This window comes from Lactuca saligna, chromosome 3 (genome assembly GCF_052625555.1).
Source record: "Lactuca saligna cultivar CGN05327 chromosome 3, ASM5262555v1, whole genome shotgun sequence".
Lineage (NCBI taxonomy): Eukaryota > Viridiplantae > Streptophyta > Magnoliopsida > Asterales > Asteraceae > Lactuca > Lactuca saligna.
In genome coordinates this window covers 757,346-785,235 of record NC_136419.1, presented here as the reverse complement: position 1 = coordinate 785,235, position 27,890 = coordinate 757,346, and the positions used below count along the sequence as shown (strand labels likewise).

Sequence of the window (27,890 nt, the reverse complement as noted above, 5' to 3'; positions counted from 1 at the left end):
GGATTTTGAAAAGGATGAAATTAGAGTTGGGGCTTGTGGGGTTTATATAGGGCAAAAGAGGTAATTAATATTTTACATCTGTGTTTATGAAATTAATGTATATGTGCATCATAGGCGAAACGCTATTATGGAATTGTAATATGTGTGTTAAACCTTAAAAGTTTGTGTTTTTACACTCTAATTTACTCACCGATTGATCATTTTTTTAATTGAAACATCATAAGTTATTAACGATATGTAGTTTTTTCTATAACAAATCTGTAAATTTGTGAGATGAGTTTATTTGGCATCAAACTTTTAAAAGCTTTTATCTTTTAGTTTTAATACAAAAATCGAATTAAAAAAATGGCAACTATGTTTTTTATCTAAAGAAAACTCTTTTAATATAAAAGCTATTTTAAGCAATTACTAATTGTGATGTCTGAAAAGCATACTAGAATTCTCGTTTGTTATTAATGATTTTTTGGACATTTGATTAACTATGGAAGATTTTACCTTATGTAATTTTACACTTTTATGTAGATTTTTTTTTATTATGATTACAAATTACTAATTGTGATGTATGAAAAGCATACTAGAATTTTCGTTTGTTATTAATGGTTTTTTGGACATTTGATTAACTATTATTCACCCTAGTAAATCACGCGCTAATAATTAATTGTAAGTTTTATTAAATTAAAATATATCTAAGGATAAATTTATGCTTGATAAACATAATTAACTGAAAGATGTCATGATTACAAAATAGTCTTATCATTAATGTAAAGACGACGATAAAGAATTAGGGGTCCCTTTGAGCACTTTAGCTCAAGGCTGGTCTTTAATGTTGGAGAGTTTGTAATTAAAGATTGCTGTAGATAAAATCAGATTTGGATAGTTTACAAATCGTATAGTATATGTGATCTTAAATCACCATTAATAATAATTTGAGATGTGAGGAGACAACTCATAGGCAAATTTTGGAAAGATGTGAACTGAACAATGGAACATGCAATGGCCATGTTCCATATTTGGTATGCTTTCAGTTTATCAATACATCATGAAACTAGTTCACATAGCATAGATTCGAATTGATACATATGTATATATTAATTAAAATTTAGAAAATTATACAATAATAATTTACCGTGAAAAAGACTTTTGCTGGATACTTTTTCATTTGACTTCATTTTATGATAAGCAATTGAGTTTACGTGCCAAACAGGTCAACCGGTTTCTTTATTAAATATTGTATCATTTAAAAAGAACCCACTCATTGTAGATGTGTTACGTAAGACTGATAAATATATAGCAAATAACAAGGCGATCCATCTGTTTGTACATGAAAACAGGTGGTGATTTTGTTGTGATTGATTCTATGAAAATGAATATTCACAAATTATTGTAAGTTTAAGAGCCAAAAAATTAACAAACTTTTGTTTTGTTGCACATTTGGATATTTGATTTTTATAAGATTGTATTTATACTTGGCATGGTAAGAATTGCAACCTAGGCAATATGAAAGGAGACTTAGGCTTGCTCGAGTTATAAGTGCCGATAGACGACAAACGATTTGGCCAAATTATGCTTTCGTATTCCCTCGCATGTGAAGAATGCTGAAGATAGTGAGCATTCTATAGACATTGATTTAATAAAATAACACAAGATTATATATCGGTGGTTAAACCATAATTTCATGCTCACCCTTATCTATTTCATACTATACTATTTTTTCTTTCACAATATTAATTTGAAACTTCCAACTTTTTATATTTTTCTATAATATAATTTCTAACTTAAATATATTATTAATTATAAATATTATCATAAATAAAAAACTTCATGAATTATCAATAAATTCACTATAATGTTAAATGCATAACATAAATTAATATATTAAACAAACTTAAAAATATATTGTAAAATTTAAAACATAAAATAAAATATCAAATAAAGTTTAAAAAAAAAAAAAACTCAATATATATACTTTACAAGAGTTACAGGAACACATTAAATACAGTAAACATTAAGAAAAACATACATCTACGTTTCTTTTAAAATTATTTTATAATAATAATAGTTAAAACAACATAAAGTTTTAAATTAAGTTATGTTACAACACAAACAATAATTGATAATTTAAATGATTATCATGATGAAATTAAAAGGTCGTCAATTTTTCTTTAAAATTAATAAATTATTACATTAGTTAATTAAAATAGATAATAAATAAAGCTAATTTTATGCATACGTAAAGCGTGAGTAGATACATTAAATGATTCGATTTTAGTAAGTGTTATATTATCTATTGTTTAAATTAATTATAATGTTACATTAACTAAATGTTTAAATATAATAATAATTTATATAGTTAACTTTAGTAAGGGAAGTGATATTTCCACTTGATAATTTGATCCATCCACATGAGGTACAACATCTTTATAGCTATCATACAAATTGATAAAACATACATTTCAAGTGGATTTGGTAACCTTGTGACTTTCCCTGATCCAAGTGTGAGTCATGTGCTTCCGGTAGTATAGGCCTCTACTACCTTTCACACCTACTCATACTCTTCCAAGTATTGTCCGTGGTTTTCCAAGTCACCATACAAGAAAATCACATAGAAACTTAACACATAAAATATCAAAACGAAGGTTTTATATTATTCCTTGAAACGATTATATGGGTGTTCAAGTTCACCCTAGATTATGCCTCTAATAGGCTACACCATATGACACTATTTACATGGCTTCTTCATAACTTGATCTCCATGTATCCATCCTCACTCCTGATTCCTTGCATCGTCAGTTGCTTCGTCTAGGATCATATGGAATGCTCTTGCCTTTGGTTTTGGTGGAATGTTTGGTCTTGCCGCCTCTTTCTTTTTTGGGCAATCCTTAGCAACATGCCCTTCTTCATGACATTCATAACAAACCCTTTTGTTGGCGGTGCACTCATTGGCGTAATGTCTGGTATTCCCACACTTGTAGCAAGTCACTTCTTCGCTACATTTCCCAAAGTGATTCTTCTTGCACTTCTCGCACCATTTCACTTTGTTTCCTCCTCCGCTAAACTCCTTTGAACCAGACTTGATCTTATTATTGGGCCTGGTAGACCCCTCAAACTTCCTCTTTTCGCGGCAACCTCAATCTTGTTGGCAGCTCTTCCCTTAATCATATCTTCCACAGACTTGGCAGCCCAGATAGCTGTCTCCAGAGTAGGTGCCTGACGCACTGGCACCACATACTCCCATGGAAGTCCCTTTGCATACTTGTCGATTTTCGTCAGCTCATCTGGAACAAGGCGCAAGGCGAACTCCATCTTCTCTATGAAGTTGTTGGTGTATTCATCAATTGACATGCTTCCTTTCTTCAAGGTCAGGAACTGGTTCTCTAGCTCGAGTAAGTTTTGAGCTGAGCAATACTTTCGTTTAAATTGCACCGGAAACTCTACGCATGCCAGTTGTAGGGGCTCATTGGGGATCAAAGTCTTCCCTAGGGTATTCCACCAGCGAACAACGCCTCCTCTGAATTGACGTACTGCAAACGTGGTTTGTAGCTTGCCTTTGCAACCACATGTCATGAAGGCCAATTCCATCTCTGAGATCCAATCCATGACCCCGGTCGGATCTTCCTTCCCAGTGAAAGTCGATGGCTTGCAAGTTAGAAAATCTTTGTACTTGCATCCATTCCTCTCGACTCCTTCATCATGATTGTTCATCCTAATCACTGGGGGATCAGCTTGACCAACGATCCTGCTGTCGTTCCCTTCCTCAGACTGCCCATCATTCAGCTCGGGCTGTTCAGTAGGCATCATAATTTCCTCTCGAGCTTGTTGAAGTAAACACCTTGTTTCCTCCATTTGACGATCCAACATCATCTAGATCAATGCTTGCACTCCGGCCATCGTGATTGGCTCGGGTGCAACTTCTACTACGACTGGTATTTGCTGTATCACTGGGGGCTGATATCGGTTCCCATTTGCATTCACGTTTCCGCTACGGGTCCTTGCCATCTTGATCTATACACCGAATAAGGTGAATCTAGATATTTATTTAGGATTGATGTTTAAATCATCCTTATCACTCCGAAACATTTATATGCTAGTTCTAATATCGTAGTTAAACGCTTAGAATTATAAACACATAAGGTTTCCAAATCCGGTCGGTAACAGACTATAGATCCTAAAATAAGCTAGTGCTCACACCTCACAATCATCGCTTAGCATTCTAAGTTTAAGTCTAGAAATCCTACAAATTCCTAGTTCGCTTAAACTAATGCTATAATACCAACTGTGACATCCCCAAAATCACGGCCATAAAAGACCGGTTTTGTTTATACTTTATTTCAAAATCAGAGTAATCTAATAAAAGAGTTGCGGAATTTGTCCCAAAACAATATTATGATACAGATTTATCAAAAGCATTTCCTTAGAAATGTATTTCATTAAAAAGACTCGGGATGTCATGTTCGATACAGTATATAAGTATAAACAACACAACATAGGCCTTACTACATTATTTCATATCTACAGGTCTATATCCGTAATCCCTCGTCCAAAACATCACATCTATGCTCATGCGTCACTACCTATAATACAAGAAACTGAGTGGGTCAGGCTTGGGAGCCTGGTGAGCACATAGGGTTTTCAACCCACAATAAATAAGTTTATTAACTTTATCAAACCAAATAAACCCGATTACCCATTCCCGTTATCATCACTTTACGTCCCTAAGACATCTAACACAAGGGACTTAGTCTAAGGACTATCATCGGGATGGACACTACTGCTAAGGGGATTCCTCAGCCGTAAATGTCCTTATGGCAACCATGTGGGGGATGGAGTACATCTGGTGAGCACAGAGTTCAAATAAACACACAGTTCGAATAAACACCTACAGGTTGTGAGTCTGCTAGTGTTCCACTGGACTATCTAGAATAGTCTGTGGTCGTCATCTATACTCCGCTAGATGACTGGATCATCATTAACATCTATAATGAGGCCTCTCATTATTTTATTTTGTCACATAGCAACTATTACATCTACCCATGTTTTACCCAACACAATTTGTAGATATAAAATACATATACAGTTTAAATCATTGAAAACATGTATAAAACGTTCATCCAGCATAGATAGCAAGTATTCAGATGATATGCACACATAGTAGGTAATTTATATAAAATACTTTATATCTATGTATAAGCTGAAAGTAACTATGCACTCACCTGAGAAGGTGGTGACTCGGTACTCTAACAGCGCTTCGTTTACTTTAAAATAATTTTCTTCGACGAACCTAGTATTATCACCACTAGATTTTAGTCTAATATTACCGTGACTAATTATTAGTCTTATTATTATTATTATTATTATTATTATTATTATTATTATTATTATTATTATTATTATTATTATTATTATATAAGCGTTTAAACAATACTTTCCAACCACTATGTACAGACAGGGGCCAGACATAAAACACCGGAGGGCAGGACCATTTTGGCGTATAACACTTCTGAAATCCAACAACCCTATGCGGCCCTTTAAACCAGATTCCCCGTACCGCGAGTAGTTAAAAATATATTATAACGACACTTATATAAGTCATAATAATAGCTCAAATATTTATTATAAATTTATAATAACAATACTAATTTTAAATATAAACTATATTTTAAAATAGGATAAGCATAAATTACTTACAAGGGGATTTTAGCTAGGAGTCGGGCTCTGCAGGGGCAGAACTTCGTCGCTAAATCTTTCTAAGAAAGATTCGTGCATCGCTTCAGTGCTCACCTTACTATACTAAAACTACAGAAAGAGAAGTCGAATCACGAGGGACCGAAATGTTCGGGGGATAAGGAGAGAAAGACACTTGAATCAAGAGAATGGTGCAAGAAATATGAGAGTCCAAGCCTCTTATTTATAGTAATTGAATTTACAAAAACTACCCTACATAATTACTTAATGACCTTATAGTTATATAAACAACTAAACACCCCTTCATAATACTATTTTAAATAGATTTAACGATATTTATACTTTATTTTAATACGTAAATATGCTATTATAATTTGTAACTCGTTCATACGACTTTCGCTTAGACTCTGTCGGCTAATTTTGACTTTATTTTTAAAGTTATATTTTTAACAGGCCGGGACAGGATTGGTCCGTTAAAATCTCAAAATTTCTTTATCCGATGTCCATTTTCGTCTGTTTTTTTATCTTTACGCTACTAATAACGAGATCTTCAATTCTCGTTTAGGTTGTGTCGGCTAAAAACCGCTCGATCTAATACTCGAACTTCGGGCTGTACACCGCTAAGCCAAAACTTTGAAAAATCATAACTTCCTCATAAGAAGTCAGATTTGGGCGTTCTTTTTATGGACGCTCTCAGGTTAACATATTCTATGACTTTCATTTAGATTACTAAGGCTAAAAGAAGATCTATCATAAATTCACTATTTACGTCTCCTAGTGTCGTGTCGGTTTTGTCGTAAAACTTCGACGGGCCATAACTTCTTCGTTATAACTCGGATTTCGACGCTCTTTATATGTACGGAAACCTTGTAACATATACTAAAACTTGGTTGAGATTATTTATTCTTAATAATCTTCTGTCGAAAAGTTGTTTTCGACCCCTATTGCCTCTAAATTGACTAGCCCGGATCTACGGGCGTTACATTATGGGACATACTGAAGTGGTCCTTCAGACCATGAAGATGATTCAACAGCTCAGGCAGAGATTGCAGACTGCTCAGAGTTGGCAGAAGATATATGCCAGCCGGTACCAATCCAAGTTGGAGTTTTAGGTAGACGACATGGTGTTGCTGAAGGTCTTACCTTTGAAAGGTGTGATTTGCTTTAGGAATGGGGGAAAATTGGTCCCCAATATATTTGGTCGTTCTAAGTGATTTCCAGGGTTGGAAAGGTTGCTTATAGATTAGATCTTCCTAAGGACCTCAGTCAAATTCACAACACTTTCCATGTTTCACAGCTGCGAAGTGCATATTATATGAGGGCGCAGTGGTATCCTTTGATGATATTTAGGTCGATGAGCGCCTGAAATATATTGAGATACCAGTGGCTATTCAGGAAAGGAAGGTAAAGGTTTTACGTAGCAAGGAAGTACATTTGGTGAATATATGTTGGCAACATCGGAGGGGCTCCGAGTGGACCTATGAGCCAGAGGTTGAGATGCGGGAGCATTATCCATATTTTTTCTGCAATGGAATTTGAGGACGAAGTCTAGTTCAAGTGGGGAGAGTTGTAACAGCCCAATTTTTGGTATGTACGCTTTTGCCCCTTCATTTATCAAGTGTTTCATTTTTATCCCTTTAATTTGGTACGCGGGGTGTACCACTTGATATGCTTAACGTACTGGCTAGTGTTTGATCGGGAAAAGCAGGTGTGTACATTGGGTGTACATGTGTCTTTCAGAAACCCTAATGTAGGTTGTTGCACCCTATATATTCATCCTTAACCTTTAGGGTTGGCCTCATCTTTTTTCCTTTAACCTCTAGAAAACCCTAATCATCCCCTTAGCCTCCATTTGGTGTCTTTGAGCTTTCAAAGAGAAATTTTTGTTGTTTTGGGTCCATCTTTCAAGAACCAAGAAGAGAGTGAAGTTCATAGCTTGGTGGGAGATTTGAGATCCAAAACTCTCCATCACATTGCAAGCTTCTCAAGGTATAAAGTTCAAACTTTGACTTATCAATGTTTAGTTTCCTTTATGGGCTGATTTGGTTAACTTTGGTCCATTTTTCATAGATTTATGGTTTGGGTCGAATTGATGGGATCATCTCTCTAGATCTGACCTTTTTAGAGGTTTCCTTGGCATAAAGGTGTCAACTTTATGGGGTTTTGGTCATCTTTCATGCATTAAGCGATTCATTAAGTCATTTCTAAACTAAATAGCTTCATGTAGCCATGTGTGAACGTAAAGATAGCAACTTTACATGTTATTTCAGCTCATAGAAGCCAGATCTACGTTTTAGGACCTTATCTTAAGGTATTTAGTATTTAATGGGATTTTTGGCTTACCAGAGAAGTACGTTGGGTGTACAAGCTAGTACGTGCAACGTACAAACCCCAATACATGTATGCTTAGCATACAACTAAGTATACATCTGAGTACGCCCCGCGTACTCAGTCTGTGGGCTTTGCAACTTTGGGCTTCGAGTTTGGCCACCTTGTTAGGCTTAGATTTTGGGGTCCATTTTGGCCCATCTGAGTGTTGATGTTGTGGGCCAAGTGATGGATTGGACCTCGGGGAAAAAGCCCAAGATGGAGTTAGGCCTAATTTGGAAAATTGGGCCAATAATGGGCCTTGGATGGTTATTTAATGTTTGGGCCTTTTGGATCAAGAATTGGGCTTGGGTTTTAGCCCAACTCAGGAATAAGGGTAAAGAAGCCATTTACCCTAATATTGGTCTATCAGCTTACATTTTAATCCAAGTATTGATTGGATGATTTTATGTTGTGTTAGTACGGGGATTTTAGTGTGCTTGCATCCGGAGACTTCCAGTGTGAGGTAAGTCTTCCTCAATGTACTTATGGGTCGAAGGCACCAAAGACGACCCTTTGGATTGTTATCATGGTTTATCATATGACGCTATGTGTAGTAATCTTTTAGATATGTATCCAAGTATATAGGATGATGTTATGTGTAGTGATCTGTTAGATCAGTATCCTGGTATATAGGACGATGCTATGATTAGCAATCTGTTAGATCTGTATGACTGACTGTACATGCTAGATAGTCTTTGATATGGTATATGTTGATATGTGATGGTGGGTTGGGTTGAGGTGGTCCTGCTTTGTGATGAAGGCTAACGGACCCAAGATGTCCTGATAGACTCAAGGCTAGTGGTGCGTTCGGAGAACGTTCTAGATAGGTTGAAGGCCCGGTGTGGCGTACCAATCATGCTAAAGGTTTTGTGAGCGTACCAGGTAGACTGCAGGCCAGTGGGGCATTCCATTCAAACTGAAGACTCTATATGCATGCTGTTTATTGTTATAATTATGGTTTTATGTGTTGGATAAGGTGTCTAAGTCCATAACTTATTTGGTATATACTTGACCCGACCGGCATGGTCCATTTGGCTTGCATCTCATCCAAACTATTATGGATAATTTTATGAGAGTTATACACATATGTTTATTAATATATTATGAGTTATAATATATTAATATGAAGTTACGTTATTTAATTAGTTTTAGTCTTAAATTAATTATGAATTAATTTAGAGATTAAAAGGAATACTAATTAAATTATGGGCTATTTGTTTTATATAGTGTGGGCTAATACTCATTTGTTAATGGGCTAGGCTTATGTGGAAGCCCATAGATGATCCATGGAGCTTTTAACCCATGGATCCTTGGAAAAGGAAAAGACATGGGTTATTAGGGTTTCACCCTAACCATGCACACTATATAAGCATGCTTATGGAGCATGAAATGGAGCCTAAGAGAAAACTAGTGAACTAGTGTGTGTGTGCATGTGTGTGGCCGATTTTTATACAAGGTGTATACTCTCTTAAAGTTTTCCAAGAGTTTGTGGTGTTTGTGATTCCATTTGAGGCATTCACACTATTGGTGCTTGGCCCTCAAACTCCTTAGAACCAAACTCACCAAAAGGTATGTAATCTCTTCTAACTCTTTTATGTTGAAATGTTCCCCATGCCATGTTAGATAGGTTATAAACCTTGGAAAATTATTATTTTGCATGTATTTAGACAAACATAGATCCAAGGTTTATTAGGGTTGCATGCACACTTAGGAAGTGTTAGATTGCTCAAAACCCAACATTATGTTGTGTTGGTATTTTAGGGAAAAACTCACTAAGCTTTGGTCTTACAGTTTTGGGTTATGTTTCAGGTACCTCAGATGATCGTGGGAAGGTGAACACTTGATTGTGCACCTCCTCATGTTTTGTTTACGATTTTGGGAAAACTCTGATAGTTGACATGTTTTGGAAAATTATTTTTGTAAACAGGTGATGATTTGGGATTGTTATAAAAGTTTAAATTTTTTTGTGAATTTTTGGATGTTTCAGATGATCTCTTCGATCAGTTACAGAGTGCATCTTGGTTTTCCAAGATCGATTGGAGGTTAGGGTATCATCAGATGAGAGGCAGGGAGGAGGACATGGAGAAGACAATGTCTTGAACGCGTTATGGTCAATACGATTTTGTGGTGAGGCTGTTTGCACTCACAAATGCGTCGGCGGCATTTATAGATTTGATGAATCGGGTATGCAGGTCGATGCTCGATCAATTGGTCATTATTTTTATTGATGATACCTTCGAGAGCTGGTTGGAATGTTGAGGAAGAAGAGGCTTTATTCCATGTTCTCGAAGTGTGAGTTTTGGTTACGAGAGGTCCAATTCTTAGGATACCTTGTTAACCAGAATGGGATTTTGGTCGAATCAGCCAAGATTGAGGTTGTTATGCGGTGGGAGGTCCCAAAGACTCCTCACTACTAGAATATAGGCCTTTAATGACACACAAAACATGACACGCGGTAATATATGATACGCAAAATCATGTGTCCTAAAAATAGTGTCATCTCTTCTAAATTTTGAAGGATTTAGGACACACATTTTTGCGTGCCCTTAAAATTAGTGTAAAAAAACACGAAGGGTACTCAGCATAAAAGGTATTTCGTCTATAAGCATGTCGTTTTATAAAGTTTTCATCAAACGCGCGTTCTCCATCTTTGATAGCTAAGGAGGGAAATCAAATCCCAAAAAATTAAAACCCCCGCCTTATTCTTATCTTCTACCAACTAAAAACCTTGGAAGAATTGACAGAAAGCTAGGGTTCCATCAAAATCACACTCCTTTTCCTACTCTTGGAGAGCCGATGATTTAGGGTATTACTACACGAGTGATCTCTCTGCAACGTCCGACGAAGTTGGCGGTAGCTAGAGACAACACCAAACCACTAAAAAAGCCATCGAATGTTTAGGGCTTTGAGTTTCTTTTCCATTTTTTCACATTCACTTCTCCTTCAGCCCCGTCTTTGAAGATTCTCACAACGGCTCGATCTCAATTTCTTCCTTGGACTCTCTCTTTCCCCGATAATAAAAATTGATATAATAAATTATAAAATTGATGGAAGCATTTTAACTCAGGTAAAGTTAATTATAAACCACCATTGGTTCATGGACTTTCTTTCTTTCTTACATGGGTTAAAGAGGAAGGCAAAGAAGATACATGCCAGGTTTACAACCACCCACTCCAGTGGCAACTCCCACTCTACCTCCAGTCTACCCTAATTAAAGCTTTTGTATGTCACTGTTTGCGCATTATTGTGTATCGGTATGTGTATTCTTATGGATTTATCTGTATTTATGTGTAAATGTATATCGGTAACGAAATTGTGCTCAAGATTTGCCAATCTCATTGATTTTGTATGAGCTCATCTTTGATAGTCAGCCATCGTCACATGTTCTTGTCTATAGGGGATAGATGGCGATTGTTGGTCTTGATTAAAGATTAAAGATGGAATTGCATCACAAACCATTCATTGTATCTGGTTAGTGTTTTTTTTTTCACTTATTGTGTCTATTCACCGATTTCACCTTCTTTGTTCTATTTCTTCTTTTGTAGGTAGGTTTCACTTGGAAATTAGTGAGAACGCCATGGATTTTGAGATTCTTATGATTTTAATTTCATATTTAAAAGGTTCAATTTACAGCTAAGGGGAAAACTTCAATTTATGAAAGTACCATTACACCCATTTGAAAAACTTTATGCTTCCTAAGTTAGTAACGATACTTACCCATATATTTATTTGCTAGGAATCACCTGAAACTTGAAAATTTAGAAGTTTTGTAGTTGTAATCGCCTTAGATGCTTAAAATTTCAATACAACTTGTAACTGTTAATCATGTTTTCATCTAATAAACTATCATCTTGTTCATAACCAATTGATCATTACAAAAATGAGAAACATAACTAAAAATTCCTTTGTTTTAATCTATGCAGATGCCTTAATTGATGCATCATTAGTTTTAGGAATGAAATGTTAGAAATGGAAATTGAGTGACCAAAACTGTTAGAAACCTAAAATTAGATCGACTGGAATGTCAATTTGCATGTTGTATAATATATATACCTACATTTATATTTTTACAAATGAGTAACATTTTGTAGATCAATTTATTATAATCATGGTATTAGAAAATCTAATCATATTCATACCCGGTGTGTGTGTGTGTGTGTGTGTGTGTATATATAATGTATGAATATGATTAGATTTTCTAATACCATGATTATAATAAATTGATGTACAAAATGTTACTCATTAGTAAAAATATAAATGCAGGTCATGCCTGCAGAAGAGAGGTGTACAATCTTACTAGCTATAGCCGATGCACTTTAAGCAAACGAGAAAATGATTTTACATGAGAATGAAGCTGATGTGGCAACTGCACAAGATGATGGATATGAATCATCATTAGTTTGTGGGTTAGCTCTTAAGCCTAGGAAGGCATATCATATTTTTGAGTTTTTTGGTCTTTATTGATTTTTGAATTCTTTTTTTTTTCATTTTGTTTTTGTCGTATATTATAGGTCTTTAGTCTTGCAAAAGCAATTCATGTGATTGCAAAAATGGAAGAGCCAATTGGTCAACGTGTTACCATTGGTCAGGTTCGCGTGTTACATGTTCTATCTGCTCATCAGTTTGCTGATATATTTACTAAAGGACTACCTATATAGTTGTTCATTGATTTTCGGAACAGTTTAAACGCTCATGAACATCTCGCTTAAACTGTGGGGGAGTGTTAATTATTATATTTGTATAGTATATGGTCATTTATGTAAATTTTTTATACTCTTGTATTATTTAAAGTAATGGAATACATGTAAAACCCTAACAGTATTTTCACTAATCAACACACACACACACACACACACATATATATATATATATATATATATATATATATATATATATATATAGACGCATGCATGCATATCTGCAACTGCAGTCCATATCACTGCTCATGCATATATATATATATATAAAGTTTTATAGTGATAGTTTATATTTATTCTATTTTTATTTTTGTTTATAAACATTAAAAAAATCATATGTTACATACTATTATTGTAATTTAACAACCTTTCTAAATGAGATTTTAATAAAAAAAAAACGTATCATTGGTTTACTTATTAATCATTTAAAATAAAGAAATTTATTAAAAATATGATGAGCTATGAAACCAACCTATTCGTTTGCACAAAGGAAATTAGTCGATGCTATTTTGTATGATAAATAAAATTTTAATACAAAAAATAAATAAATAAAGTTTTTGTAATAAATATTTCTATATGGAATATTGGTTCATATTAAAATAAAGATTTTATATGCCGAATGCTATTGTGTACTATGTATATATTTTGTAAAGTAGAAACATAAAAGTAATGTTTTAAACCCATTAAAAAGGTAAACCATTATATTTTGCTAAATACTTTTTAAAAGTTGAAAACTCGGTACACAAGAAGCTTTTTATTTATGGCTCCAACTCAATTCTCTAATAAATGGGCCAACATATCTTTTTAATAAAATATTTAGGGCTTTAATTTTGTCGTAGGCCCATCATGTCCTCTTCTCACACTCAGGAATCAGGACTCACAACCCAACACTCCTCGATTACTCAACTCTCTTCATCTCTCTCTGCGAAACTGAGACTGCGATTGCGAAGCTCTCAACATCATCGACCAACGGCGATTATCTGTTCTCAAAGCCCATCTCAACTGTATAGGAGGAATTTGAGCCCTAAATATCCACCGATTCTCTGCTCTCAATCTGTGAATATCTTCCCTTTCTTCCCTCCGATAGGAGAACAAATAGATAAGTTTTTTACAACACAAACACCTGCTACAGGAAGGTTAGTTTTCTCTAATTTATGTGTTTCTGAATATCTATTTATCTCCGCGCTTGATCATAAACGCTTAGTTTATTGATTTTTCAAGCTAGTGTAGTTACGAATCTTCAACTACAATCAGGGCCGGTCCATTTAATTTCAATGCCCGGGGCAAGAAAGTAAAATAATGCCCTAACATTTCTAAACAAAATAATATAGGAAAAGTGAAATAAATTTTATAGTCAAACTAAATCATAGTTGTACAAACAAAAGCATACAAACGGTGCCATTTTAAATTTTTTGAAGAAAATTGTATGCTATTTGATGATAAGCAAGAATTCATAGAAATTGACTTTCAATACTTCTTTCCACCGAAGTTAGCTATCCAGAACCAAAACCTATACAAAAAACATAAAATGATCTTGCAGAAATGGAGAATCAACATCATATTTTCTAAAACTAATACATCAAAGTTTCAGAAATTAAAATAACTTATCAGAATGTGAGACATATTTGAATTTCATATACATCAGATTATTCAGAAAGAACATATCACATTATTCAGATATAGAAAAAACTAATTAGTTGTTCAAAAACAGATTTCACATGACATCAGGATTTACATAACAGATTTTCAGAAATCTGATACAACATATTTTAAGAAATTAAAATAACTTATCAAATTTTGATGTACATCAGATCTTCATATACATCAAATTATTCAAAAAAAAACTATATTATATTATTAAAAAAACAGAAAATATCAAAACTTCAATACCAAAAACACATCATACTATTCAGAAAAAACAGCTACATCAGAAATTTAAGAAAATCTCATTAGAAAAAACCTTATAAAAGTCAAAAGAAATCGAAGGAAAAAAAAATTATCTAAAAAAATTACCTGGAAAATTGCTTAGTGTAATCCAGGATCAACAACACTCCAAGTCTGCAATCTTGGATAAAAAAATTCACTTTTCCAGGAAGCTATATAAAAAAACTGAAATTTCAAAAAATTTAACCAATACTCAGTATCAGATTTCGAAACATCAAGTATTTTTATGCGAGAAATTTGAAATACTAAAAAAAAACTTACTGGATTAGGACCTTAGGAGGACGAATTCATTCAATCACTTTATCGCATCTTTGAATCTTCACTTTAAGTCTTTAGCACAACATAATTAGAGCAATAGATAAACTATTACTGCAGTAGGGACGATTCAGGAAAGAGAGAAAGAAGAATATAAGAGAAGGCGAGAAGCGATCGATTTATCGAGAGAGAGAGGGCAAGAGAAGTGTTGAACTGTTGATGCAGTGAAGCGGATGAGACAGTAGGGCAGTATGCGATCGATGCAGAAGGACGCCTCGTGTTCTTCATCTTCAATTATTAGATGTTTAGATCGAAGAGTCGGAATAGGTTGTAGTTGCCGCTATTAGGTCTCCAAGAATCTGCTGCCTTACGTATTGAACAGGATGGATCTTTACTGGACTAGTCTTCTTAACATGGCCCAAATATACAATAATACCTATAAGAGGCTTTGAAAAATTGCTGCCCCATTAGAAATTGTTGCCCTGGGCCGTGGCCCAGCTCGCCCTGGGCTTGGGCCGGCCCTGACTACAATTGTCTTGAATGCTTGAGGTGTGTTGATGAAGGCCCCACTGTAAATGTTGCCTAGTTTGTCCATTTACTTTTGTTAAAGTTATGTTAGCAATAGAAAAAAAAAAAAAAAGAGAAATTTACAAAAATAGCCATTTACACTAATGATATTACAAAAATAGCTAAAAAAAAATCGAAATTACAAAAATAACCACCCATTTCGCAGATGAGAAAGTCCCATCTGCGAAATGGGCTTCTCATCTGCGAAAGTACAAGTGCCTAAACCACAGTTGTGCTTTAGGCACTTGTACTTTCGCAGATGGCCTTTTTTTTTTTTTAAATTTTTGCGAAGGTACAAGTGCCTAAAGCACAGTTGTGCTTTAGGCACTTGTACTTTCGCAAATGGCCTTTTTTTTTTTTTTTTAAATTTTTGCGAAAGTACAAGTTCCTAAAGCACAACTGTGCTTGAGGCACTTGTACCTTCGCAAAAATTTAAAAAAAAAAAAAAGGCCATCTGCGAAAGTACAAGTGCCTAAAGCACAACTGTGCTTTAGGCACTTGTACTTTCGCAGATGAGAAGCCCATTTTGTAGATGGGACCTTCTCATCTACGAAAGTACAAGTGCCTAAAACACAACTGTGCTTTAGGCACTTGTACTTTCGCAAAAATTTAAAAAAAAAAAAAAAGGCCATCTGCGAAGGTACAAGTGCCTAAAGCACAACTGTGCTTTAGGCACTTGTACTTTCGCAGATGAGAAGCCCATTTCACAGATGGGACCTTCTCATCTGCGAAATGGGTGGTTATTTTTGTAATTTCGAATTTTTTTGGCTATTTTTGTAATATCATTAGTGTAAATGGCTATTTTTGTAAATTTCTCATATTTTTATATATTTTATAATTTTAAGATTAATTATTATTATCCGGTTGGGTTTTGAAAAGTATGCCGATTCTAAGTCGCAGCCGCAGGTGATGGGAATGTCGATGATTTGAGTGGACGCTGTGAGAGAGAGAGGGAGAGAGAGGTCATGAACGTTCTTAGAAGAGCTTCCTCAAGCTGGCCGATTGTTTTGGCAACCATGAAAAGATCATTTAACACCCTCAGAATCTCCCCTGATCCTTCCCTTGCTCATGGTATACACGTCTTTCATTGCCCTGTAAGTCTCCCCCTCCTCTCATATGTATTTGAATTTGCTCTTGTTTTTTTTTTTTTAATAATCATAAAGTCGTTAACGTTGTTCTTTATGAACTATATTCTAGGGATTTAAAAGCTCAAAAATCATAAACAGAATTTGAAGCGACTGATTGTTTTTTTAACAGGGGGGTTTACTATTGTAAATCATTAGGACTTAGGGGGTGTTTGGATAAATATGTTTTTAGCTTATTGCTGTGGGAATATACAGTTTTTTAAAAAGTGTTTGGATTAGCTTGTTTAGCTTATTCCTACCACAATAAGCAATAAGCATTCCTCCTCATTGGTTATTAAAATCAGCTTTATTTAGCTTATTCCTCTCACAATAAGCTGATTTTTAAGCTTTCTATCCAAACACTTCAACTCAGCTTATTGTGGTGAGAATAAACAATAAGCAATAACTAGCCACTTTTTTTTCCTATCCAAACACCCCCTTAATCGGAATAGCATATTAGGGATTTAAATGTGTTTGAACAGAGGAATTGATTTATTGAATTGTATGGACTAGAGCTATTTTAGTGTATATAAATTAGCAGAAAATAACAAAAGCATTAACCAACATATAAATGTTTACATTGAATTCCTCATAACCACAAGAAGTAATGTAATTAAGTAATTCTTATTGCCTAATTGCCATACCTACTTTGTAGATGTAATTAAGAAAGTCTTGTGTCTTTTTTATCACAGCTTCACTACCTACTCTACAAGTTGTATTGTTTATAATATATATTGACTATGTCTCAAACAAATTGACAACTCGATGACTTGGAGTTTATTGTATTCTTAATAGGATCAAGTTGGAATCGTGGCAAAAATATCCGAGTGTATTGCGTCAAGGGGAGGGAACATATTGGTAGCTGATATTTTTGTGCCCCACAACAAAAATGTCTTCTACTCAAGAAGGTTAGTATGTGGTGTGGTCTACTTGTGTTTTATTTATTTATATTTTTTTGTTGATAAGATTGTTTTTTTAGGTGTTTTCACTTATTTTGCTCTTGAATTCAAGATTTTGGTGAACCACTAATTACCATCTAGATGTGAAACTCAAGCAAACTTTTGTTTGCCATGATTTTCTATTAGACAATTAAGTGTAATATATATATATATATATATATATATATATATATATATATATATATTATAGAGGGTTTAGAGTGTAAGTATATCTCTTATATATACTCTATTATTATCATGATTTATATACAATAATACAATATGTTGATTACCAAGTTTATCTTGGTATCAGAGCCATATCCCAGAAACCCTAAAAGTTGCCGATTGCCCTTTCTTCTCCCTTCCCTGTTGTTGTCGACTACCAGATAGTTTGTTTTTTGCTTATCAATAGCTCTTATTGTAGCCTTCACCTCAACTGAGAAAATCACACATAATTCCCACAAGTTTGGCTTCACTTTATCTCCAAATAATTATGGCTTTTCTTCAAATAGTTATGGCTCTGGAAGCAATGGTTCAATCATTCCTTGTCTCTAACAACCTGTTCGATTATATTGATGGCAAAAGTTGTCAACAGCACCTCAGTGCCGCCACCACAACCTAACCCTAATTACATAACATGGGTCTCTGAGGCATCATTCCGACACGTTTACCGAATTACTTTTTGTGATCTTGTAACATCTCAAAGATTTCAACAAATTTAAACTTTTCAAAAAAACCCATTTACTAAAAGATGTGTTTACAAAACCGTTGTTTCCAAAATATTATTTAATATCAGTCTCCCAATATCCAATTAGTCGTAAAACCAAACATGTGTACGGTCATGCCTTCGCCTTGCCACGATTCTCTAAAGTACCTGAAACAATAAACTAAAAATGTAAGCACGAAGCTTAGCGAGTTCCCACAAAGTACCACCACACAATAGATAACATATACAATCAAGCATGTCGGGTCCAATCAACCATCGGGATGGAATACCCATATTGGAATGCCAATATACAACGGGTCTAGGCATCGGGCTGGAATACCCCATACCCAAGCAACCTCTGCGTCTAATCATCCATCGGGATGGAATACCCCAGGTTGGAATGCCTATATGTAACGGGTCCCGTCAACCATCGGGTTGGAATACCCTAGGTCCAATCAACCTCCGAGTCCAGTCATCCATCGGGATGGAATACCCCAGGTTGAAATGCCAATATACAACGGGTCCAGTCAGGTTGGAATATCCATCCATCAGGATGGAATACCCCAGGTTGGAATGCCAATATACAACGGATCTAGTCATCATCGGGATGGAATACCTTTGGGCCCAATTAACCATCGGGTTGGAATGCCCCGGTTTGTTGGCTCACGCACAAAACAGTAAACCCTCAACAACCACACAAAATATGTCGACATATACATAATAGATAAACATATAATCAACCAACAGGCAAACAGGCAGATCTACAAATCACTACTGCATACTCACATCCTATATACCAAGACTTAGATCTAACAGATCACTATAGCATAACGACATTCTATCACAAAGTAGTATATCAAATCCAATGGGCCGACCTTGGTGCTTTCGACCCATACGTATAGTGAGGAAACTCACCTCTCGATCTGATCAATAGTTGATGAGGTCCCGACTCCGAATCTCAGCTCTATCCGACACCTATCCATCAAAAAGACCAATTCTCAAACACCATCCAAAATACCCCTTGGTCAAAGTAAGTCAGACCGGCCAAAATCAACAAGTCAACTGAGTCAACCCAGCCAAGTCAACACAGGATGCGTATGTAGGGCATACTCCAAATGTACGCAGGGCGTACTCAAGCACTGACCACCAACGGGGAGTTTGACCACATACGCACTGTAGATTAGGCGTACGCCCAATCTTCCCAAACTCTCATTAAGAGCTTAATGCCTTAGGCTCTTAGATCCACGACCAAATCATCCTCAAGAGTCATAAAGTTTCCAACTTTATGACTTTGCATGTCCATTAAGTGTTTAATTCAACATCTTAATACATTAAGACCTTCCAAGGAATGCATGGAGCATGTCCAACCATTAAGACCTTATTTTTATGACTTAATACCCTCTCTAAGGTCTAAAAGAACAACTTAATGGGTCAAGAACATGCATGCTCAAGAATCGCCATTTTGGGACCAAAAAGTGACCTAAAAGAGCAAAAACCTAGATCTACAAGATAGAGTGGAAAAGATGCAAAATTTATACCTTCTTGAGGTTGCAAACAAAGATGAAATCCCAGATCCAAAGTGCTCTCAAGCTCCAAGTTCTTCTCAGTTCTCACCATCTTCTTCTTTCTCCATGGACACTTCTAAACACTCTAAAGGCTCCAAAATACTCTTTCTCTTAAGGTTTGCTTGGGGATCGATTTCATAGGAAAGAGGTTGAATAAGAATGAGATGTGAGGCTATAATGATGCTTAAGTATGAGCTAAACCTAAAAATTAGGGTTTGCATGAACCTCATGTACGCCGTGCGTACGAGGTGTACGCCCAAAGTACTAAGGCGTGCCCTAGTACGCTTAGCATACACACGTAGGCGCAACGTACTCCCAAAGCCTGATTTTTACCAAAATGCCACAATGGCCCCTTTTGCACTCTTTCTTTTACTTAGGGACCAATATACAATAAATCTCAATATAAGGGTCAACAATGAAATTGCCTCAAAACAAGATGTTATAGATCTCTAGTTGACTCTCGAGCATGCATATGCTCCTCACACATCCTCTAGGGAATACACCCTAAAGGCTCAACTTCTTAAACTAGGGATGAATGATGATGAAACCTCATCTGCATAACTGACTAGGGCTCAAGAAAAATGAAGAATGTTATGATGCGCTCGACAATATAGGCGAACCAATGAAAGACAAAGATTTGGTGATGTTTGTTATCTCGGGTCTTAGAGAAGAATACAACGGGTTGAAATCAACTCTTCTTGGTTGCTAATTCTCATCTGCCTTTGTAGAACTTCGTGTTTGTTATTTGACCATGATTACATGATCAAGAAATTAGCAACCGGCGTCTCTTCTACTCAAGCATTCATGATTGTCACAAACAATTGCGCCTCAATGATTCTAAGTGCCACTTCGTCTACTCGTTCACCGGATCAACACGCTATTTAATAGTTTCTGTTACAACTTGGTCTTTAAGTTCAGCTCGTCCATGCACAACCTACAACTTGTACAAGTCCTTTACACAAATAGATCTAGAAATAACTGTGGTTGTGGTCATGATTCTAGACATGGACGAGGAAACTACAACAACAAAAGTCAAGGAGGAGGTAAGCGTTATCAATTTAGTTTGGCTTCTAATCAAAACATTATTTTTGGCATATGCAATAGGTGTGGGATTGGTCATATCCCATCTTAATGCCATAATCGTGATCCAACTACTATGAGGACGAGGCAGCCACCTTCGGCCAACTTTACAGACTACCGCTCACAAACGACTAGCTCTTGGCTTCCAGATACCGGCTCTAGTCATCATGTTGCACCAGACCTATATACCTTCGATAACTTTGAGGCCTACTACGGTGATCACAACCTTCAAATTGGCAATGGTTAGTGTTCACCCGTTCTACATATTGAATCCTCATGATTTTTCTCGCCAAACAAAACCTTTTCCCATAAAGACATACTTCATGTAGCCGAAATAAAACAAAACCTACTTTCTGTCCAAAAATTGTCTTGATAATCATGTGTACTTTGAATTTCACTTCATTTTCTTTGTTGTGAAGGACAAGCTTACACACACTATCCTCCTCATGGGTCCAAGTAATGGAGGTTCTACTCCTTCTGTCTTCCTCAAACTCAACCAGTTCACAAAATTGTGTTTTCTACCCGTAGTGTTTCTTCCACCACATGGCATCAAAGATTTGGACATCTACATTATCAGCTTTTGAAGTCCATGTTATCTAAATATCATTTACCTTTACAAAATAAGTGTGCTAGTATCTTTTGTGATTCTTGTTCCGTTGGAAAATCGTCTAAACTTCATTTATCACCATCTATTTATAAAAGTTTACACATTATGGATTTAGTTTTCTGTGAAGGGGTCATGCTCCCGTTACCTCTTATGATGGTCTCAAATTATGTTATGCTGTGTCAGATTTATGTGGATCTTCCCTTTAAAATTAAAATCTGATGTTTATGTCACTTTTAAAAAATTCCTTGTGATGGTTGAAAGACGGTTTCAAGCCAAACTAAAATCAGTCCAAACTGAATGGGGAGGCGAGTTTCGGAATCTCTCCTCTCGGCATCAATCATCACGCATCGCCTTTCATGTCCGCATACTAGTGAACAAAATGGTTTTGTCCACAACGGTTTTGGCATTTTGCTTTTGACACCGTTGTAATGTAGTTGTAAAGGTAGAATTACAATAGCTGTGAGATCGAGGGGTATTTTGGTCATTCTCTTAAAAGTTAATAGGAAATGGATGTTAGGGATTGGGTATCTTTGAACAGAATTCTGCAATTAAAGCCTACTAGTGTACATGAGTTTGATGTATGTTGGTTTTACAAGTGCAAGTATATTAATCTACTAATAATCCCAACTTCACATGAAGTTGATAAGTAACAAGGAAGAATAAATTGTGTTTCACAGTGAGTTTGTGTTCGACCCAATTAAATGGCAGCGGAAGCAAATGAACGAGGACTTCCTTGACCTATCAAAGATGTTCAATGCAGTTAAATCGCTCGTTCGAGTGCCTTCTGTAGACCCTAAATATAAAATTGCTCTTCTTGCTTCGAAGCAGGTTCTTCTTCTTCTTCTTTCTAGGATATAATTGTTACCAGTATTAGATTAGTAAGGAGGTTGCTGCTGCAGGACCATTGTCTTGTTGATCTACTGCATGCTTGGCAAGATGGAAAACTTCCGGTTCAAATAAGCTCTGTAATCAGGTAAAGCATGGGACTTATGAATTTTTTTTTTGTTAATTGTTGACCAGTAAATGTTGTATATCTATCTGTATTTTGAACAGCAATCATGATAGGGTGGGGAATTCCCATGTGATGCGGTTCCTTGAAAGACATGAGATTCCATATCATTATCTGTCCAAGTCAAAGAATGTAGAAGATGAGATATTGGGGTTGGTTGAAGACACAGATTTCTTGGTCCTTGCTAGATACATGCAGGTAAATGTTTTTCTAGTAGTATCTATCGCAGCAGGATTGGGAAAAAAGGTCTTATTTGTTTATTCACCCAGGACAGGTGTTGTCTGGAAACTTTTTGAAAAGATATGGGAAGGATGTGATTAACATCCATCATGGCTTATTGCCATCATTCAAGGGAGGAAATCCATCTAGGCAGGCAGGTTCTGTGTTCCAATTTCCAAATTCTATTTTAAGCTTTTTATTTTTATGTTTTTTATTGGAGAATGGCAGGCTTTTGAAGCTGGGGTCAAATTGATTGGTGCCACAACCCATTTTGTCACGGAGGAGCTTGATGGTGGCCCAATCATTGAGCAGATGGTAATAAAAGAGTTTTGAGTTTCTCAACAAAAGCAATTATCATGCTATATAAGGTGAAAAGTCAATAGTTTCTGTTTGGGTTGCAGGTTGAGAGAGTCTCCCACAAGGATAATTTGCTGAGTTTTATTCAGAAATCCGAGAATCTTGAAAAACAATGCCTTATGAAGGCAATCAAGTCATATTGTGAGTTACGCGTTCTACCTTATGAAGACAACAGGACTGTTGTATTTTGAGTAAGCTCAAAATGATGCTGATCAAAAGTACCTGTGTTGTTTTTTGTATTTCAGTTTTCATTATTCATTCTAATTTAAGTTGTTCCAATCCAAGTGGGCATAATAATAAGATATATGTGCATTCTCAATTCTCCTTGTTAAATTCATTGTTGTTGGAGTTTTCTTCTCTCTCAAACTTTGTGTTTTCTAGTGTCTAAATAGGGAAACGTTTGTTGATTTTGATATATATATATATATATATATATATATATATATATATATATATATATATATATATATATATATATATATATATATATATATATATATATATATATATATATATTATACAAGTGGAAGGAACAGAAGCAAACAGAAAAAAATTAAGTAAATAACCAATGAGACAAGGCGCAAAGCATGTTAAGTGGTGTGTACATAGTCACAAGGGTTACAAAAACCATATATATATATATATATATATATATATATATATATATATATATATATATATATATATATATATATATATATATATATATATATATAATAAGCTAGACTAGATGCAGTCATAACACGACACATGGTTGATGGTTGTCTAGTCTAAGCTTTGATGGAATGCGAATGCGTGATGTTGGTTGGTAGTTTGTTTGATTTGTAGAAGATATTGAATTGTATCAACCCATTTCTGTTTGTGGATGTTTGTCTTGCACTTGAACTCCAGAAGACCTTTTGCTGTTTTGACCCCAAAATAGGTATCTGCATTTTCCCTTTCTTTGCAGTATGGCCAAGACCCTTTCTCATTGCACACGCCATACACAACACCTGTGATTTGATTAATTCAAGTATTTTCATTTTCATCTGTGTTGCTGTTTGTGGGTCCGGTCCTAGTCCAACTCAATATATACTATTACTCATAATATAATATACTAGATATTATGTGATGTGATGTGAGGCCATCTCCAATGGTAGTTTAATGGAGAGTTGAATGAGGAGTTTAATTCCATTAAACTCAAAATCCCTATTGTGGGTTAATGACATGGCACTCAATAGAATGGGGAGTTCAATCCTCATTGAACTCCACACTCTCTCTCCTCACACACACATACATAAATGATGTGGCAATCCATTAAATTGTATTGGGTTTAATGGAGTGTAGAGTTTAATAGATAAAATTGTATTGTAAGTGGTATGTACATGTGGCAATCCATTGAACTCATTTGAGTTCAATGCATTGAAGATGGGCTGAGGAGGAGCAATGGTTTGGTGGGTCTCTTTCTTTCACCGGAGATGTAAATATGCTCATTAAATGAGTATTATATTAGGATGAGAGTTAGGAGTGGGACCCACAAAATGGTCCTAGGTAGTAGTACTGTTTGCAAACAAAAATTAAAGTGTTTTTTTTTTTTTTTTTGATCATCGGTTTAAATTACATTCATGAAGTGGAAGCTTGCCTTTATTCTTTGTGGAAAAGGCCCCTCCCACATGGTTGCTTTTGAGCTTGATTATAACCTGTCATGCAAAAATTTAGTGCCATAATTTTTGTTTTATTCAAATCTCGTACTTCCGTTTTCTAATTTTTTTTTACCTGGGACTTGTTTATGTATATGGATACTTGCTTCCAGTGTAACCCTCCTGGGCATTGATTGATCAGAAAGCTGGTCAGCCTTTCATATAGTAGTACTTGTTTTCTCGTCATAATATATATATTACTAGTAGTATAATACATACGATGAGGTGAAATCATGAAATGAAAGCAAGCAACCTTTGTATACTTGTTGCAGCATGTGTTGAGTAGAAGAGTGATATAATATATATATATATATATATATATATATATATATATATATATATATATATATATATATATATATATTACTAGTAGTATAATAATACATACGATGAGATGAAATCATGAAATGAAAGCAAGCAACCTTTGTATACTTGTTGCAGCATGTGTTGAGTAGAAGAGTGATGGTGGTCGTCGTCCTCCTCCTCCTGGGGTTTAAATTTAATGGTTTGAGTGTGAGCAGCAGGAGGTGGCATTCCCTTTTCATATGGAATGACAGTAGCATTCTTTTTTGCTTGTTTTGGAAATCTAGATTTGAGGGCTGCTTCACCTCGCAAAGCTATATTATTGTAATTGAATAACTGAGTGTATATATATATATATATATATATATATATATATATATATATATATATATATATATATATATATATATTATATCTAAAAATATAGTTAGTTGAGTTGATGAGGATGAGGACCTGTTGCAGCTGCAGCTGTGAGAGTTGTTAGATGGGTTGGAGTTTGGATGTTGATGGCTGATTGGAGGACAGACAAGACAAGATGATGATCAGCTCCAGAGGATTCCGCCAACTCACAGCAATGGGTTGCTAACAGCTCTGTAGCCGACGCAACAGCACTGCTCATTCTTGAATCCTCCTCCATCGTATTCGTCTCCATGCTTCTTGCTCTTGTGATGGAGGCCAAAGCCGCCGCCAGACCCGCCACAGACAGGGCAGCATGGGTCTGTGCTTTTTCTGCCCGGACTTTATCTTTCTTCCCTCCTCCTCTTATGCTGCTGCTGCTGTGATTAAACCAGCTAACCCTTTCAACTTTTGATACCTTCATCACCTTTGTTTGCTGCAACACATTATCAGTTAAAACCAATATTCCTTTGAATTTCTTATATTTTGGGATTTCAGAAATCATCAACTAACTCCTCACAGGTTGTGGTTGTGGTGGTGGTGCAACCAATGATGATTCCGTTTTTCTTGATTTATGTGCCATTAATGCTTTTGAAATTTCATCAGCAGAAAGACTCCAGGATCTGGACAAGAATTCCATCGGCTCCATTGGTGTTTCTGGTTGCGGAATCAATTCTCCTGACTTCTCACTTTCCATTCTTTAGCTTCCCTCCCTCAAAAAACCAGTCTATATATATATCCAGAAGAAAAAAAAAACACATCAAAAAGTTACAACACAAATAACAATCAGAGTCATCATAAATGTAGGTTTCTGGTGCAATTAAAAATAATGAAATGAGACAAAGCCATGTAATGTTGGGCTTGTGGGCACACGTACAACTCATTCTCATGAGATTGGGCATTACCATTAACCAACCTTTTAGAAACAAAGATGTACATGTGTGATATGCCAACCACAGGAAACCTTTGGAACTCTCTCTCTCTCTCTCTGTATATATATATATATATATATATATATATATATATATATATATATATATATATATATATATATATATATATATATATATATATATATATATATATATATGGAGTTTGGAGTATGGTCTATGGGTGGTGGGTCAGTCATGAGATCAGTGGAGAGACAGACATGATGGGTAACATAAACATAAGACTTGAATCCTGTGCGTGTTAAGTTCTTGTCTCCCATAAATTAAGGTAAGGTAGCTAAAATTAAACGCTGTGTTCTCTTGTGTTGTGTTGAGTTTGTCCCTATAAAGACGAGCATAAGTACATGCTTAAAACCCCGATTATGGGCCCACATTATACTAATATTAATATTCCTCTTTATCATCAAAATTGTGACACTTTATTCTTTTCGAAGATGTTTGTTTTGGAAAATTCTTTTAGACTATTTATCAAATATTTACATTTTATTATATTACTGTCACGTATCCTGAAATTATGTGTAATGGCAACAGCAACCACACACACACACAAAAACCCTTAATTTCAAATACTTTTATAAAATTATTAGATTTTTCATATATGTGCTTGAATGCTTGGTCTTCGGTGTTGGGTAATATGCATGTGAACATTTCTCGGTTTTTGGGTAACTTGTTTCCAAATTCTCCAACAATGTGCCTGTTTAATTCCCCAATATACCTGTTTAACTCTTCTTTCTTTCCCCATCGATGCATGTCATTGCCTACAATAATTTAGCAAATATTTTATTTTAGAGTAAGTCAAATAATTTATAAAATATGAACGAGTAACAAAATATTTCAAATGATAACAAAATGTAACAATGTATGTATTCTAAAATAAATTGTTCATTTAAATAGCGCATAATACTCTCTTATACCATTAAAATCATTTAGAATAGAGTTTAAACATAGAAGCTTAGTGATATCAATTATAAACATAGTATAATATTTTTATACAAAATAAACTTATATGTAACACAATAATACATATAAATAAAATAATACAAATAATTTGTTCATAGCACGAAGTACTAGCCTAATTTATTAGAAATTAAAATCATTGCAAACCTAAATTGGTAAAAAGTAAGTTCACTAAAAGTTGTCTATGATAAAAATCAAAACAAGTAGTTGAGTTTTAAGATAATAGATAAAAAAATTAAGGGTAAATTACACCATTCGTTCCTTATGCATGTGTCCAAAAGCATGTTTAGTCCCTATTTTCACATTTTAACTCGAACCGTCCCTCATTTGGTTAAATATAGCACATGTCATCCCTCATTAGTTTAAATTTGCATGCTTTATCCCTTGTGAGACATGAAATGACTATTCTACCCTTTTTTAATTATTTTTTCATTTATTTTATTTTTCTTACAATTATTTGTAAAATACAAAATAAAGAAAAAAAA

General features: G+C 35.0%; 2 protein-coding genes across 6 annotated transcripts; one reads left to right on the top strand and one right to left on the bottom strand.

Annotated features, from left to right (window-relative positions):
* The first annotated feature begins 13,622 nt into the window (after positions 1 to 13,622).
* On the top strand, positions 13,623 to 23,486 carry LOC145034196 (formyltetrahydrofolate deformylase 2, mitochondrial-like). 3 transcript variants are annotated; one of them, XM_078982565.1, is made up of 9 exons: positions 13,623 to 13,885; positions 16,422 to 16,609; positions 17,435 to 17,547; positions 22,213 to 22,363; positions 22,435 to 22,508; positions 22,589 to 22,742; positions 22,819 to 22,917; positions 22,992 to 23,078; positions 23,165 to 23,486. In XM_078982565.1, the coding sequence occupies exons 2-9, from the start codon at positions 16,481 to 16,483 to the stop codon at positions 23,309 to 23,311; spliced, it is 954 nt and encodes a 317-aa protein (XP_078838691.1). In that variant the 5' UTR covers positions 13,623 to 13,885; positions 16,422 to 16,480; the 3' UTR covers positions 23,312 to 23,486. The 3 variants fall into 3 exon arrangements, with proteins under 3 accessions (XP_078838691.1, XP_078838689.1, XP_078838690.1); XM_078982563.1 differs by having other exon boundaries at positions 16,416 to 16,609; XM_078982564.1 differs by having other exon boundaries at positions 16,410 to 16,609.
* A 360-nt stretch (positions 23,487 to 23,846) lies between these two features.
* Positions 23,847 to 26,481, bottom strand: LOC145033357 (auxin canalization protein (DUF828)). 3 transcript variants are annotated; one of them, XM_078982000.1, is made up of 7 exons: positions 26,415 to 26,481; positions 26,019 to 26,225; positions 25,556 to 25,934; positions 25,222 to 25,416; positions 24,876 to 24,922; positions 24,742 to 24,799; positions 23,847 to 24,112 (listed from the first exon to the last, which is right to left on the bottom strand). In XM_078982000.1, the coding sequence occupies exons 2-7, from the start codon at positions 26,193 to 26,195 to the stop codon at positions 23,886 to 23,888; spliced, it is 1,083 nt and encodes a 360-aa protein (XP_078838126.1). In that variant the 5' UTR covers positions 26,196 to 26,225; positions 26,415 to 26,481; the 3' UTR covers positions 23,847 to 23,885. The 3 variants fall into 3 exon arrangements, with proteins under 3 accessions (XP_078838126.1, XP_078838127.1, XP_078838128.1); XM_078982001.1 differs by having other exon boundaries at positions 26,404 to 26,471; XM_078982002.1 differs by lacking the exon at positions 26,415 to 26,481 and having other exon boundaries at positions 26,019 to 26,392.
* Between the last annotated feature and the right edge of the window lie 1,409 nt (positions 26,482 to 27,890).

What these genes read in the sequence shown, in the direction of transcription:
- LOC145033357 (XM_078982000.1), bottom strand. Translation starts at nt 26,195, where the DNA reads ATGGAAAGTGAGAAGTCAGGAGAATTGATTCCGCAACCAGAAACACCA. An exon ending in CACCACCACAACCACAACCT is followed by an intron (nt 25,935 to 26,018) that starts GTGAGGAGTTAG and finishes AATGTGTTGCAG; the next exon opens with CAAACAAAGGTGATGAAGGT. An exon ending in GCTGCAACAAGTATACAAAG is followed by an intron (nt 24,923 to 25,221) that starts GTTGCTTGCTTT and finishes ATCAATGCCCAG; the next exon opens with GAGGGTTACACTGGAAGCAA.
- LOC145034196 (XM_078982565.1), top strand. Translation starts at nt 16,481, where the DNA reads ATGAACGTTCTTAGAAGAGCTTCCTCAAGCTGGCCGATTGTTTTGGCA. An exon ending in TCCTTGCTAGATACATGCAG is followed by an intron (nt 22,743 to 22,818) that starts GTAAATGTTTTT and finishes CACCCAGGACAG; the next exon opens with GTGTTGTCTGGAAACTTTTT. An exon ending in GAGGAAATCCATCTAGGCAG is followed by an intron (nt 22,918 to 22,991) that starts GCAGGTTCTGTG and finishes GGAGAATGGCAG; the next exon opens with GCTTTTGAAGCTGGGGTCAA.